The 15,968-nt window shown below is 38.9% G+C and overlaps 1 protein-coding gene across 8 annotated transcripts in view; it reads right to left on the reverse strand.

The window, feature by feature from the left end:
• The window catches only part of dock10 (dedicator of cytokinesis 10), a 301,844-nt gene that overhangs the window by 87,163 nt on the left and 198,713 nt on the right, over positions 1-15,968 (reverse strand). For 7 of the 8 annotated variants that reach the window (XM_052109636.1, XM_052109639.1, XM_052109641.1 and 4 more), the window contains 9 exons: positions 12,830-12,902; positions 9,123-9,263; positions 5,110-5,244; positions 4,811-4,997; positions 2,535-2,620; positions 2,343-2,426; positions 1,659-1,811; positions 1,298-1,552; positions 1,047-1,169 (listed from right to left, as the gene is read on the reverse strand). In XM_052109636.1, coding sequence (XP_051965596.1) covers positions 1,047-1,169; positions 1,298-1,552; positions 1,659-1,811; positions 2,343-2,426; positions 2,535-2,620; positions 4,811-4,997; positions 5,110-5,244; positions 9,123-9,263; positions 12,830-12,902 — 1,237 coding nt within the window. The remainder of the gene's footprint in view (positions 1-1,046; positions 1,170-1,297; positions 1,553-1,658; positions 1,812-2,342; positions 2,427-2,534; positions 2,621-4,810; positions 4,998-5,109; positions 5,245-9,122; positions 9,264-12,829; positions 12,903-15,968) is intronic. The other variant, XM_052109638.1, reaches the window with a different exon arrangement.

A 15,968-nucleotide genomic window follows, 5' to 3' on the forward strand; every position in this document is an offset into this window, starting at 1 on the left:
GCCTTTAACTCAACTGACTCGAGGGGCTCGAAGGAGGCTCTCCGTAGGCCTGAGAGGACCACGGAGAGGTCCCATGAGGGAAAGAGGCGCAGTCTAGGAGGGTTCAGCCTCCTGGCGCCTCTCTGGAACCTGATGATCAGGTCGTGCTTACAGAGGGACTTACCTTGAAATATGTCATGGTGTGCTGCTATGGCAACTACGTAGAGCTTGAGAGTGGAGGGGGACAGCTGCCCATCCAACATCTCTTGCAGGAAGGCAAGCACTGACCCAACTGCACAGCTCTGGGGGTCTTCATTCACTCCTGGGATGCTGGGGTCTTGGCTGCCGGCCGAGAAGCGGGGTAGCAGTGAGTAGTAGCCGGTCCTCTGCGAAAAGACAGGGTGCCCACTCTTGAGCCTCGCCGGGGTAAGGTGTGCTGTATGGCCTCCGTTTGTTGCTTCAACGTCGAGAACTGTTGCAGAAGAGGCCGGCCTGGGAGATGGGCACAGTGAGAACATGTACCATCCACGAACGCTTCCTCAACATGACATTGGCCCAGACACGTGAGGCAGTGTTCCTGACCGTCAGAGACGGAGAGCTAACGACCGCATCCAGGAACTGCACAGAGACGGAAGGGCATCTTTAAAAAGACACTTTTATAAAAAGAAGTTCAACGTCAGAAGCGCTGTCGAATCGCCCAGGGGTGTAGTCTGCAGCGGAGTGCAGAGTGGAGAGAGACCGCTGTTAAGCGTCATAAATCCAACAGCAACGCTCTGAGAGGGAAGGTGAATGACTGAGCAGATGACTTCAGCTTGCTGTAGTGTGACTACTCGGCTCCGAAGAAGAAATCTGAATTAACTTACATGCTGGCCTCCCTTTTATACCCGTATGTCGGGGGGAGTGGCATGCAAATTCAACACGCCAATACTCATTGGCCTTTTCTCAAAGAACTGAAGGTGTTTTGGGCTCTTCATCGACACAACGTTGTGTGAGTGACAGAAGGGGAACTAAATACATAAAATTACATTTAATAATAATTATATCATAATATTTTTTAAATGTGATACCTTGCTAGAATCAGTGCTTTTTATGTAGGGTTCTGCACCACTGGTGATATTTCCCATCAGGACCTTCTCCACTCGTGCCACTATCACAATGTCTGTGTGAGGGTTTGTAATGGAAAAAATTGCCTGCAGGACGATCAACCACATAAATCATGTAAACACACGTAAAGAGCTACATAATGTGATACTGGTGAAAAAAAGAGAAAGAAATAAAACTTTCTATACATTACTTCAGAGAACTCTTGCATTGGTACCTGTTTAGGGAAGCGTAGCCAGTTCTCCAAGTCTGTGCTCAGTTGACAGTTATCTGTTTTCTTCTCTGCCGGCAAGCTGAGTCCATTCTCCTGTGGAACACTATTACCTCCAGCAATCCCTTGACCTCCGGAATTACCCGAGCTGTTAAGCATCTGCCGCACGACCTCATGGTTTAAATCCACATGAAAATCAGCAGAAACCTTCCTGCCCTCACGAATGTCCAGCAGAGCGAATGATACAAAAAAAGGCTCAATCTGAAAAAAGACAGTGGGCAGCAATTACACACACAGAAATATCAGGATAGTTGCATGATGAAGACGTCAACATAATCTGAGAGAGAGAGAGGTTATGACATCATACATTAGTGACGGGCTCAGTGTCAGTCTCATTCACACAGCCCTGCAGTGTAAGGTTCAATGAGCGACAGCAGATCATCAGTCTCTTCCCCAGCTTCTCCTCAAATGACCGTACAAAAGCAGATTCGCCAAACTCCATCCTCAAACTCCTCAAAACCTTCAACACAAAGCATTCTTCAGTCAGACCAAAGAATCACTTGAAAGTGAACCATGTAATTTCTGCACCATTAGCATCACCAAACAGAATATAATTAAACCAAATATCTTTATATAGCCATTTTTCGTGGTTTCAGTGTAGGCAAAGTTACTCCATTTTTCCTTAGTAGGGCAGTTTATTTGTCTCTGCATATCAAGATGGCAGTTTTTCAACATAAAAACTTTTAACTTTTTCACTGTAATGAAATTCCCTTTCCGAAAACCCCAACATATGTGATGCATTCATAAAATAGAAAGCTTTACAGACTCATGCAGGTGTGATTCACTCAGGGTAAATATACGAGTGCTGTTACAGATTGTTCCACAGCTGTAAATAACACACTGTGGGTTATAGGAAGACAAATCGTGTAAAGATCAGTGACCATATGGGGACTTTTTTACCAGCTGACGTGGAGGTGAAATCACACTCTTTCTGCTTATGGTTTCATCACATGTGTATGTGATATTAGTTATAATATGACAAGAGACGTACAGGAATATCAGGATCCAGGGAGAACAGGTTAAGTCTTTCTTCTCTTCTGGCAGCTCTCGCCCCCTCTTCAGTTTCAGAAATATACTGAATTCATAACATGGTAGCATAAAAACATTATTAATATTTAACACACAATTTTGAAAATAATTAACACACAATTTAGACCCCCCCCATATGTTTTAGTGCAGCTACCTTTGCTAGTTCAGGGTGGATTCCATTTTCAGTTGCTTCCTCATTTTCAGGGACAGGAACATGATTCAAAGACAAATCAATGATGTCTAACAAATATAACAAAGCAAAATTTTAGTTACAAAAAAACAAAACAAACAAACAAAAATACAGCACAAATGTGTAAAGGTTTACTAAATCTAATAAAGCAATCAAATCCTGTCAAGTACACTAAATAAAACTGAGCTGACAAAGAAACATGTAATGTTTTCATTCATGTTAGGTTAATCAACAAAATATACTTCACGAATGCTACTAAGTTTTTTTTTTTTTTAAATACTGCATGTCAGGAATAGTCTTAGCTGAAGAAAAACCTTGTTTACATGTACATTGATGCATTTGGAAAAAGTTATTTCACTTTACATTTATGTTACCTAATTGCATTATTAACATCATATAAAATAACAATATGCGGTTATAAAAAATTGCATAAAAAGGGTGAGTTTCATGCAAGCCCTGCCAAATAGTGAGCCATTTTACCTCACATGTTATAAATGCTTAACTAAGGAGGCCTGGGTAGCTCAGTGAGTTTTGATGCTGACTACCACCCCTTGCGAGTTTGAATCCAGGGTATGCTGACTGACTCCAGCCAGGTCTTCTAAGCACACAAATTGGCCCGGTTGCTAGGGAGGGAAGAGTCACATGGGGTAACCTCCTTGTGATCGTGATTAGTGGTTCTCACTCTCAATGGGGCACGTGGTAAATTGTGCACGGATCGCGGAAAATAGCATGAGCCTTCACATGCTGTGAGTCTCCACGGTGTCATGCACAGCGAGCCAAGAACGCGGATTGACTGTCTCAGAAGCAGTGGCAACTGAGTCTTGTCCTTCGTCACCCGGATTGAGGTGAGTAACCGTGCCACCATGAGGACCTGGTAAGTGGTGGGAATTGGGCATGCCAAATTGGGGAGATAAGGGAAAAAATAACTTATGAAAATTTAACTTAATGTAAAGTGAACACATATGATGAATTTATAAAGGAGTTGCCAACATTAAAAATCTATGTAGATAAAGTTCAGTATGGTTTAATGGTCATCAGGCTTTAATATCTGATATGCAGTATGCTGTGAATAAGCATAAAGGCCTAAACTGTGTTTTTGCAGAGGACTTTAGGAAACTAAGAATAGCTGGGACATCACTAAAAACAAGCGTAGCATCAAAATCCCTCCTTTTAATCTCATAAATAATCTATTTTTGCAGCATTACATCATTTCTCAAGTAGTGCATTTTATGATTTCATTTCATACAAGTACATTTTCAAGTAAGTGTTTTTAATAAGCGTTTACAACATGCAAGTTAAAATGCTCACTATTTGGCAATTATTGCATAAAAGTAGCCATTTTTATTTATGTTTTTAAAGCTGCATATCAATGATTTATAATGCATCTGTAAATTACTTATTGGTCATTAACGGGCTCCCTTATAAACCCATAGCAAAGGTAATATTAATGTAATATAAAAAATTTTATGTAATTAAAAAAGCTTTTATCTAAAGAATCTGGCAGTGCATTCAAAATATACATTTATATTAATAATATGTGTGTTCCCTGGGAATCCATGCATCGCTTTGCCTTTCCTCTTGCTTTTGCTTGGCCTTTGCTAATTCCATGCTCTACCAGTTCAGCTAGAGCTCAACTGGAAGAAGAAGATCCATCCAAAAGGAATGTTAAGTCTTGAGAATAACAAATTACTAAGCAATAGCAACCAGTGTTTAAAAACGTGCTGTCAAAGAACCATTTATTTTTGACATTCTCAGACTCTATTTAAACTAGAAATTCACATAAACAGGGAGGCCATTAAGAGTCAATTAAAAGTCTAATTCACTTCTAATGAAGTGCATGATGCAGTTGATGATTCAGTTGGCATAGTTCATGATGATGTAATTTTTTTCTAAAGGTGATCAATTTGTTTATTTGATAAACTCTTAAAAACAGTGTAGGCCTATCTAAATCTTTGGTTTTTGTTCAATACATTTAAAAGATTTTGGTTTTCTTTGAGGTAAATTATGTATGACATTTACATTTACATGTATGCATTTGGCAGACGCTTTTATCCAAAGCGACTTACAGTGCATTTATTACAGGGACAATACCCCCATAGCAACCTGGAGTTAAGTGCCTTGCTCAAGGACACAATGGTGGTGGCTGTGGGGCCCACTACGCCACCACCACATGAGGATTCATGTCTCTAAAATATAATTATTGCATACTTAACTATGTTGTCATTTAATTAATCACTCACCATGTTTACTGTCGCTCATGTCCGTACTCTTGCGGTCCAGTACTGGGCACTCTGGAGGGCTAATCTGGAGGATGCGAGTTAGAGTGTTGATCCAGTCATCCATGTCCTGCTCATTCTCAGCAGCCAGGACAAAATATGTCACCTCATTCATTTTCAACTCAAAGGCATGTTTCCTTAGACGGCTATTCTGTATGAACCACAAATGGATCCACAAGTGTTAGTTGTTACTTAATTAATTGAGGGATTTTGTCTTCTGAGAATGTGTAGTGAACTGCTTTTAGAACTGTTTATGTACCAACCTGAACTACCCCTGTGCATGAGTCCAGAAAAATGCAGCCTTTGGGTTCCTTTGAGATTTTCTCATCTTTGTAGAAGTTCATGATATAAGAGTTGTCAGTTAGCTGTGTCAACTGAAAATATCTCCTCTTAAAGGACTGTAAAAGCACAATAAACAAACCACAAATAAAAAACAGGCATGTAGAATATTGTTCCTTATAGTTATTTTTCAAGATACGACTGCAATGGAGTTGAAGGAAAATAGCAGATGAACTCACCACAGAGGGTTTACATTTCAAGAACAAGTGTTTTAAAATGTTGTGATATAATGGAAGCATTAGTTAACTGAGTGAAATGAAGTATAACTTTATTCAGTAACACTTTATAATAACTACACGGTATAAAGTATTTGCAAAGCATTAGTTTATATTCTATTGATACTAAGCTACATACAAATAGTTTGTTATTTGTTTATATTCACTGTGGCAAATTATGTATTATTGTTTAATAAGTTCATTTATAGTTTGATGATGTTTTTTAAACATGAACAAGGCATTAATTCATAGTAAATAAAGAAATTATATATATAATTAATTGGAATTACATTTAAACTTAATTACCGGTAATGTATTTCTTACTGTTTTAGGTTTATTTTTACTAGAAATTATTTCTTAATACATAGGTCATAATAAAACATTGACTAATAGCTAACTAAGCATTTTGATTGACCTAAGGTAAAGTGAGAACTGTATATGTCTAATTATACATTTATTAATGATATACAAGATTAATGATAAACTTGGCCCTGATATAACCATCTCCACAGCATCTCAATCACAGGCTCAAAACAGACACTAAATCTTAACAAATCAAAAACAAAAAAACAGACACAACACAAAAGGAAAATAAACAGTTTATTAAAAGAGATCCTCTAATTGCTCAAACAGCATTTTTGCATTTTACATCCTATTAAGCTTTATGAGCAGACATTATTGCCAATGGGCGCGGTCTCGTCGGATAATTCGCTGCCTGAAACAGACTTCTGTGTTCATCCGCTCTCAAAATCCTTGAAGGCGAGGCAGTCCACGGGTACACGGAGGTCCGTCAGGTGGATAAGGCGGTTGCGATGCCCCTGTCCCCGCAAAACGCCGCCGCCTGGCGGGATTGATTGGCGCTCCCCTCCAGAGCCTGTAGGACTACGTTGTCTCTTGCGACCAAAGGCCTTTCAGCACATCTTGCCCCAGCGTGGCTTAAGATCCAGCACCCTGTCTGCTTGCCGAGGGCATTCCCCTGCGGCGGCGAAAGCTCAGGTGACTCCACCTCAACCTGAGCCCAGTTCTCGGCCCGCTACGGAGCTGGTATCCAGACAACTCCATCCCCCGCTGGAGGGCCGGGAGGTAAATCCTTTGTTTCATATTCTCTTTTGTTACCGAATGGGTTGAGGTACCCACATTGTCAAAAAGAGCGCAGTTTCCTCACTCCTTGGGTCACGTAATCAGTGTCCACAACTGCCGTTGTCATGGACGCCGGACACCGAGCACCCGCAGCCAGGGCCCCATGAACGCCACCTCCTCGCCTTCGTGCGCATGGCGGTGCCACACTTATGGCCTGCCGGTTGTGACGCGTCTCAAGGATGGCCCAAGAGGCCCTCCTCCTCTGTCGCTAACCTGCCCTATGCCGGTATCACAGAGCAAGGTAAGTGCTTTGAGCTCCTCCTCAGCACAGCCGCCTCGGGTTGAAGCAACACTCCCCGACGCGATGTCGCCTGCTTCCCCTGCCTGTCAGCGACTCTTGCCTGGAGTTCGTCCGGCAGATTCTCACGTGATCTCGAGACCCCGACTGCGCTATGTGCCCAAGGTTCCAACGACCCCCTTTAGGGATCAGGTGGTGAACCTGCAAGCACTGTATGCTGATCAACGAAGAATTCAGCTTTCAGGATTCAGGCCGGGAGGAGTACCCTTGATTATGTTTCAATGAGCAAAATTAGATATTCAATACATCAACAACATTTATTACTTCAAAGAAAATGCAAAAGTTTGCAAGGCATTCAAAATAGGACCCGATTAAATATTTTCATTCCTAATTCTGCTTTGTTTTCCCAAATTCTGTTTTCTATTTTATTTTTCTGAATTACGTGTTTAAAAGATTATTTAAAAAAATAAATTAAATATGATTAATTAATTCATTCATAAAGTGTTCATAAAATTAAACTATTTTGTCAAATAAAGTGCTTCAATAACATATTTACAGCATATTTAACAACAGTTATTTTTTGTCAAATAATGTCAGCATAACAGAGAATCACTGTATAAATGTAAAACTTACTGTACATTCAGTACAACAGCACACTTGATTGTGAAATTTTCAAAAATATAATTATTCTTTATATAATAGTAATAATAATAATATTTATTATTATAATAACAACAACAATAATAATAATTCCTTCACACATCATTTGGAGCGTGCAACACAAGAGAACTGGATATTTCTTAAATTAAATCGCAGGCTGCTGTAATAATCAGACTAGTCCACATGTACAATACATATACATGATCAATGGAAGATTTAGTGACAATGCAGAACTGGCCCTTAAGGGCGAAACTCTCACACTAGCCTCGGGCCAGCTGGACATACTTACTGTTGAACCATGTTAATAAATGTTTAATTAGGCATATATAGTTCTCACTTTAGATTAGGCAAAATGCTTAGCTAGCCATTAGTAACTGCTTTATTACGACCTTTATTTAGTATTAATTGATTAAATAGTAAGTTAATTATTAAACATTAATGTACACATTAATTAAGCAGAAATGTGTATCCAAGTCATTACATATTTAATACCTATATTAACAATGAATTTATGCTTTCTTTATGTTCTCATAAACACCACTGGTTTGCATCAACTAAAATACATCAGTTAGGTAAGATTAACAAGTTGTTTACTAAGGATAAAAAAAAAAATATTATCAAACTGCCTATATATGAACTAATTAAACAATAATAACTAATTTGCTAAAGTGAATAGAAACAAATAACATACTATTTATATGTAGCTTATTAATGTACTAATAATGTAGGAACAATCATTTATAAATGATCAATTAACTACAAACTAATGCTTTACAAATACTTTATAACATGTAGTTATTATCAAGTGTTACCCTTTATTCTAACTTTACACTACACATCTCACTGATTGTATCTTTCATATATGCATAAAAACCTCAACATTCACTTACTGTGGTGTGAAAATAAGTATGCAGGTATATGAGAGCATTTCCTGAAAATGCAAGTGGTAATACTCAGAATTTGAACTTGTGAGTTTTGATCTTAGCCGAGAGCATTTTGTATGTATATGTGCATTAAGTAAAAATGTGAGCATGTTGTAAGTAATAGGTGAAGTTTAAATAATGGCCTGGACCAGCAGTGCTAAAGACACAACCCAATCCAGCCTGCAGTGTGATTTGAGGGAATATATATATATATATATATATATATATATATATATATATATATATATATATATATATATATATATATATATATAACTTTAAAAAACTAAACATTTGCATCCATTTATTGCATCAGTATGATATATTAACAATCCTCTAGATTTAGCTACTGGAATACAGAAAAAGATGCTGCTATCTCTTGCAGGGATAGGTGGTAGAATCTTTCTTTTAATTATGCATGGCATTCTGAACTTTCAATAACATCTTTTAAGCCACAGTCCCTATAGTTTATCCCTAACATTGACCAAGGCTCGATTCAATACTCCACTTATTACTAGATATAATAAATTTTTACTGTAATTAAATGTATAAAATGTTTTTTGTATTATACTGTAATTAAACAGGCCTGTAATTCAAATCAGCTGTACAGTTTCAAACTGTAAGTTTGTGTTAATGTTCACTTTAGATGCCTTTTTAAAGCTTAACCCAATAGTGGTTATTATAGCAACATAAAGTTGATTCTGATAAATGTGGACATTTGGAGATATGGTAAATGAGAAAGCAGTATAATGGGCTCTTACCCGAACAGTGATACTGTTGTTAACAGTGCTGTTGAAGTTTCCTTTATACAGCCAGCCGGACTTAAAGACACCAATTCCCCCTCCACCACCACTACCTCCACCTCCTCCTCCTCCTTTAGACGATGACAAAGAAGTGGTGTCCTACAAAAAATACATGCTTCAAATCATCTGTTATGGAGATCTTCCTCTTCAGCAAGACACAATCAAGAAAAGTTTACATACAGTATATGCCAAGATAGAATCCTTTGTCTTGTTAATTACACTGTCAGTCAAAAGTTTGGACAGACTAACTCATTCTTCATATCATTACTCATGATATGAAGACTCCCAATAATACTGATCTAAAATGAGCCATTTTATTTTAGATGGATTGGGTCACGAAAATCTTTTTAAAAATTATAATAAAATAAATCATTTCACAAAATTGATAATTCTCTCATTATTTATTTACCCTTATGCAATCTCAAACTAGTATGACTTTGTTTCTTCTGTGGAACGCAAACAAAGATTTGTTTTGATGGATTTATGATGTCTGTTCGTCCATACAATGCAATTCAACAGGGTACAGAACTTTCAAAACTTCCAATCTCCAAAAAACGACATAAGGCACCATAAATATGCAGTAATCCAAATGATTCAAGTGGTTTAATCCATGTATTCTGATGCAGTATTATTTATTTTCTAATAAACGTAACTCCTTTTTCACTATAAATCTATTCAAAAAAAACTTCACTGAACTTAATTAAATTAAATTGAGGAAAACGTTTTCACGAATTTAAATTTTCTAACAAAAAAGATCTGGCTTGAACTGACTTGTTCTATTTCTATTTTTACAAACATAAAATCATTTTTGTCAGACCAACTAGTTAAGATCCAATTAATTGTCTTAAGTTACTTCAAATAAATACATTTGAATAATCATAAGTATTTGCCAGGTGAGCAAGTGTTACAATAGTGACACTGTTATACTATCAGTTTGATAGCAGCTGCTAATACAGCTAAGCAGCACTAAAATCTTCCCTGAAAGTAGAATTGAGAGTCCATCCTAAGAACCTAAGAACAAGCATCAGTCTTCACCACAATGGTAATTCCAAAAACTCCAGCCTAACAAACAATCCTTTTAAATGCCATTAAACTTGAACAAATCTCCTCTTATTCTTATCTTACTCAAAAATGCATAAAAATAACACTTAGTTTCATCATTTACCACATTCACCCTAATCCAGTCCTCAGCAAAGCATACTGGGAAATGGAAATCCCCTGCCCAGTTTAATCAATGCTACAAAAAGTATAAATGTAGTCCTAATACAAATTAAGTAAACTTCAATTTTACAAATTGAATAGGAACATAATGAAATCAAGTTAAGACAAAATGTTATAGAATTGTGTTGCTTTAGTTCAATTTAATTAACAACATGCAAAACAATCATTTTTTTGGGCTTGCTAAATGGGGGTCAAAGACAATCATTTTTAGGGCATGGTTTTAAAGGTGACCTATTATACAAAATTCACTTTTACATGGTGTTTGTACATAAATGTGAGTCGCACACAACCACCCTAAAATGTTAAAAGTCAACCCACTTCTCTTTCTTATATTTCTATTAATCAAAAAAGTGTGTCAAAATGAATTCAAATACTTCCGGCATCAGAGCAACTGAAGACGTAATGGACAAGTTTTGTTTTTGAAGGAAAAACATTTGTGTATGTTTGTGGAAATAATTTTACACTGGACTGCTTTGTGAATGAGTGTCAATATAAAGCAGGATTTTCAAACAATTTGATTCTCAAGCATGGATCAGTACCAACTGTTTGTGTACCAGCTTTATATCCTGAAGATGTATCGCACTTTATATTTTATGAACGTTTGCAAATTGCCTTTTCCGAATGTGCTTGTTAGCTGATTCCACAGCTAATGCAGCTAAAGTTACCATTGTATCTGATTGTATTCACAGAGACCAGAGCTATGTCAGAGCGGGGAGCAGCAGCTCATTTGCATTTAAATAGACACATGAAAACAGCATGTTTTTGATTCCACCCAAAAAGAGGCATTTACAACATGGTATAATAAATTATCAGTGGGGTATTTTGAGCTGAAACATCACAGACACATTCTGGGGACACCTGAAACTTATATTACATCTTGTAAAAAGGGGCATAATAGGTCTCCTTTAAATTACGTTATTTGTTTAAACCACACAATGAGGACTTAAAAACATTGCAGCAACATTTTGTGTAAAACTGCATTGAAACAATGTGTGTTGTGAAAAGGGCTATACAAATAAAAATGTCTTGACATTAGCAGCCTCCTTTGGCTATCAACATTGAAGCTCAATTACACTTCCTGGTGCTTAATACATGTGCATAGCATTGTACACTCTTTGCACATATACATACACTGTGCAAACACTCTGAACATGCCTTAAGCACGAGGAAGTGTAATCAAAGACTGAAAATGTCAAGATTATTAGTGATATATTTTGGTTTGTTTCTCACTCAAAACCGATCAATAGTATAAGGGTGAGTAAATGATGAGAGAATTATAATTTTTGTCATAAATTTATCATCACTTTTCCTTTCAGAAAGCTTTTAGTATAAATTATAAGAGGTCTGCAAGAAGGTATCTAGCTATAAATGTTTACGGTTTAAGAAAAAGAAAGGTAAGATCATTCTTAAAAAAAGTCTTTCTTCATTTTTAAGTTAAAGAATTTCATTATTTTTTTTCTCTCCCCTTTCTCCCCAATTTGGAATGCCCAGTTCCCAATGCGCTCTATGGCCTCGTGGCGGCATAGTGAATCGCCTCAATCTGGGTGGTGGAGGATGAATCTCAGTTGCTTCCGCATCTGAGACTATCAATCCACGCATCTTATCATGTGGTTTGTTGAGCGTGTTACGCTATTCTCCACGGCATCCACACACAACTCACCACACACACAACCAAGAGTGAGAACTGCATTATAGCAACCATGAGGAGGTTACTCTACCCTCCCTAGCAACCGGGTCAAACTGGTTCCTCGGACACCTGGCTGGAGTCACTCAGCACACCCTGGATTTGAACTTGCATCATGAAGGGTGGTAGTCACTGTCTTTACAGCGGATGATGAGAATGATAAGAACGTAGAGTGTGCTTCTCCTCAGGAAGCTGGCTTCTATCTCATTGTGTGCACACAAAGGCATCTTTGCAGGTCCAGGAGCACAACGGAGAGGGTACAGGTCGAATTACATGTATATGCGTTGCTGGACCCGCACCCCCAGCAAGATTTGAGCATGTCCAACGGGCTAGGAACCGGGCCACTTTCCCCTCTCATTAACCGTGGCCCCTGGGAAGACAGGCTGCCACATAGGCCACCGCCCCTCATGCCTGACCACAGAGGGGAGCGCATTGCGGCTGCCGGACCCCGCCCACGTCCTGGACCAATTTTTTTGGACACTCCCCTTCCTACACATAGCCCAATTCAGTGCAAGGGTGCCAGATCACAATTTATTTTGGACACTTATACCCATGGACACCTTATTCCCTAATTTCGACATTTTATGTTTATTATTATTTCTAATAAATGCCTCTCAGAGGCCTGACGCCACACCCATTTGCTCACCCCACCACAGTTCCATTTGATTAAGTATTTCAGGGTCTTGTGTTGCATGGATTAGAGATGTTTTGGCCACATACTCATTGAAACACCATTGAACATGGGAAGCACTGTACTGACCTCATCCTTGTCCATATCTTCATGATCAATCTCAAATGAGCGGGAAGGCAATTTCTCAGCTTTACATAGCTTCCTGTGAGGAAAGAATTACAGAGAGAGAAGATAATTATTCTGTTATTCATCGTGATTAGAGGGCATTTGATATAAAGAGGTATGCCCAATTCTACCAGCATCTCTCTGTCCTCCATGATGAAACTGATTGGTGCTGTTAGGTACAGGGGCGTAGCACCAAATTTTGGGCCCTGGGTACAAACCATCTTGCTGGGCCCCCGTACCAAATATGTATGTATAGAAAACTGACTTCTAAGGGGCCCCCCCTGCCTCGGGCCCTGGGTACTCGGTACCCTTTACCCCCCCAGTCCGACGCCCCTGGTTAGGTAGAATACACATACATTTTCTTGATTAAATTTCTCCAAATCTTCTTAAATATTCTTGATTTTCACAAACAGCCTGAAATGAAATGTATAGCCTGAAGCTATACCTATATAGTTCACACCAAATAGCACCAGTTGTATAGCACCATACAATTAGATGTTGGCACAATAGTGCTTTTGGAACTACCGTCAAAGCATATACATTATTTAAAGTGAACATAACCTTTATTGATTGTTGAGATTTTGACTAATGGTGTGTCCATAGAAATGGAAAAAGTCTTAAGACAAGTGATTACTAATGATCTACAGTATGCTGTTGATGAATGAGGATCTTCTATAGCAGCCGTGCCAGTCAAACATCACTTCAGTCTATTACGATGGGCTTCAGAGGATGAACTGATGCCAACTCCAACCAGAAGACTGAACCTTGCACTTAAGATAGACCTCACCGAAATTACCGGTAGGTTGAACTGCGATGCACCTCACTGATCTCTGCCTGCATCACCTCTGTCTAATGATGGACTACACCCTTATAATGGAATACAAAGACTATCAATTAATTGTCAACAAAACCATTCATCAGCCAACTAACAAGGACAATGCATCTATGTTAACTTCTGCAGTTTATCCAGGATGGACTTCAAAGACATTAGTCATTAATCTTACAGTTCATACAAAATCTTTGATTATATATACTGACCCTTAACACTTACTTAAATAATTTTAAACCATGATTTGCACTATACATAAGTAATATTGGCATTATATTCATGATGTTAGCCAGAGGGGAACTGGCCCCCACAGTGAGCCTGGTTTCTCCCAAGGTTATTTTTCTCCATTAAACAACATCTGATGGAGTTTTGTGTTCTTTGCCACTGTCACCTTTGAATGAACTATGGCCTTTTTAGCCTATATGGTAAAGTTTACTTTGGAGTGTTTATATTCTATTACATTGTTGATGATTACAAGAGTGCATGTTATGTTTCCCTTATGTGTTTGTGTGAGATGAGAGCACTGACACTTCAAAATAAGTATTTCAGGCTTGTCGACCTCTACAAGTGTATTTTGTTTCTCCCTTTTTCTCCCCAGTTTAGAATGCCCAATACCCAATGCACTCTAAATCCTCGTGGTGGCGTAGTGAATCTCAGTTTCCTCCGTGTCTGAGACCGTCAAGCCACGCATCCAGGGCCGGCGCTGGCCAAATTGATGGATTTGCGTGATATGAACGTGAAGCGATCATCTGTGTTCTGCAACTGTTTTTGGATCCTTGAATAACGTATAACATGCAAGTAAGGGTAAGATGGTGCCCCCTTAGGGAGTTGGTGCCATAAGCATCTTCTCACATGGCTTGTTGAACACGTTACCGCAGAGACACGCCATCCAACTCACGACATCCAACTCACCGCGTTGACCAAACCACATTATAGCAACCACGAGGAGGTTGCCCCATGTGACTCTACCCTCCCTAGCAACAGGGATATTTTGGTTGCTTAGGACACCTGGCTCAAGTCACTCAGCACACCCTGGGATTCGAACTCACGAACTCCAGGGGTAGAAGTCAGTGTCTTTACTCACTGTACTACCCAGGCCCCTTCAATTTAATTTAATCCAATTATAAAATATAGTGCACCACCTTTTTTGTAATATCACAAATTGCAATTCTTGGCAAGTATTTGTTTCTAATTGTAAAAATAAATATGCATGTAATATTAATATTAAGGATAAAAATATTTTATTAAATATGCTTTGGGTTTCTCCCACAATGTCTTTTAAAACCAGACCTCCATGGACACCAAGCCACCATGCTGCCACAAGCATCTACTGTATACACCAATGAATAGCTCATTTCAGACAGATTCATAGAGATGGTATTTTCCAAATCATTTGTTTTTTTCACCCATCTCAGCATCCTTCTTTCTGAAAGGAACGCACTGACAGGAGTGCTCTCTTAAACAAGAGCTCTTTATATGTGTGTGTGTGTGTGTGTGTGTGTGTGTTTGTGTGTGTGTGTGTGGGTGTCCTGGGCAGTACAGTATGGAAGATTATCCAGTCCACAGCACAAACAAACAAATTTAAACTTTTCAACCTACATTACTGACCTTTAACAATATGCCTAAACTGTTATAAATGTTACAAAACAGGCTCTTAAAACACGACAAAAGATCTGTCTCAAAGAATACGCCATTCAAAAATCATCACTGCCAGGCCCCTCTTCTGCTCATGTCCAGACTCACAACCAGTGCTGGGTGTAATCTGATACTAATTAGTTACTGTAATCCAACAATCAACCGGGGAAGAACGACCTCCCGTTTTCTTTCTCTCAATGGCTCCGAGACACGTGCTGGTGTGGCTGCTGGCAGGGAGCCGTGAAATCAAGGGAGTGATAGACCGAGTGGTACTGGAGCAAGTGGTCCATCACCTGCCCAGTAGGACGGTGGAGTGGGTTCAGTGCCACTGCCCAGCTTCGCTGGAGGAAGATGTTCAGCTCGCGGAGGACCATTTGGTGGCATACACGAGGGCGGAAGAGCCCTCCTCTCTCTCTCTCTCTCTCTCTCTCTCTCTCTCTCTCTCCCCCTCCCATGTGTTCCCCAATCTCTTACCCCTCCCCTCTTCTCTCTCACTCTCCTTAATCCACCGGCCACCCCAAAAGCGCCATTGCGCCCTCTTCTTTTGATCGAGGTCCCCATAGAGAGAATTTGAATGGACCTTAAAGTTCCATTAAACTTAACTGCCCTCTTTGTGTGGCAAACTTACTAACCAATTGT

Source organism: Xyrauchen texanus, chromosome 38, assembly GCF_025860055.1.
Source record: "Xyrauchen texanus isolate HMW12.3.18 chromosome 38, RBS_HiC_50CHRs, whole genome shotgun sequence".
NCBI classification, from domain to species: Eukaryota; Metazoa; Chordata; class Actinopteri; order Cypriniformes; family Catostomidae; genus Xyrauchen; species Xyrauchen texanus.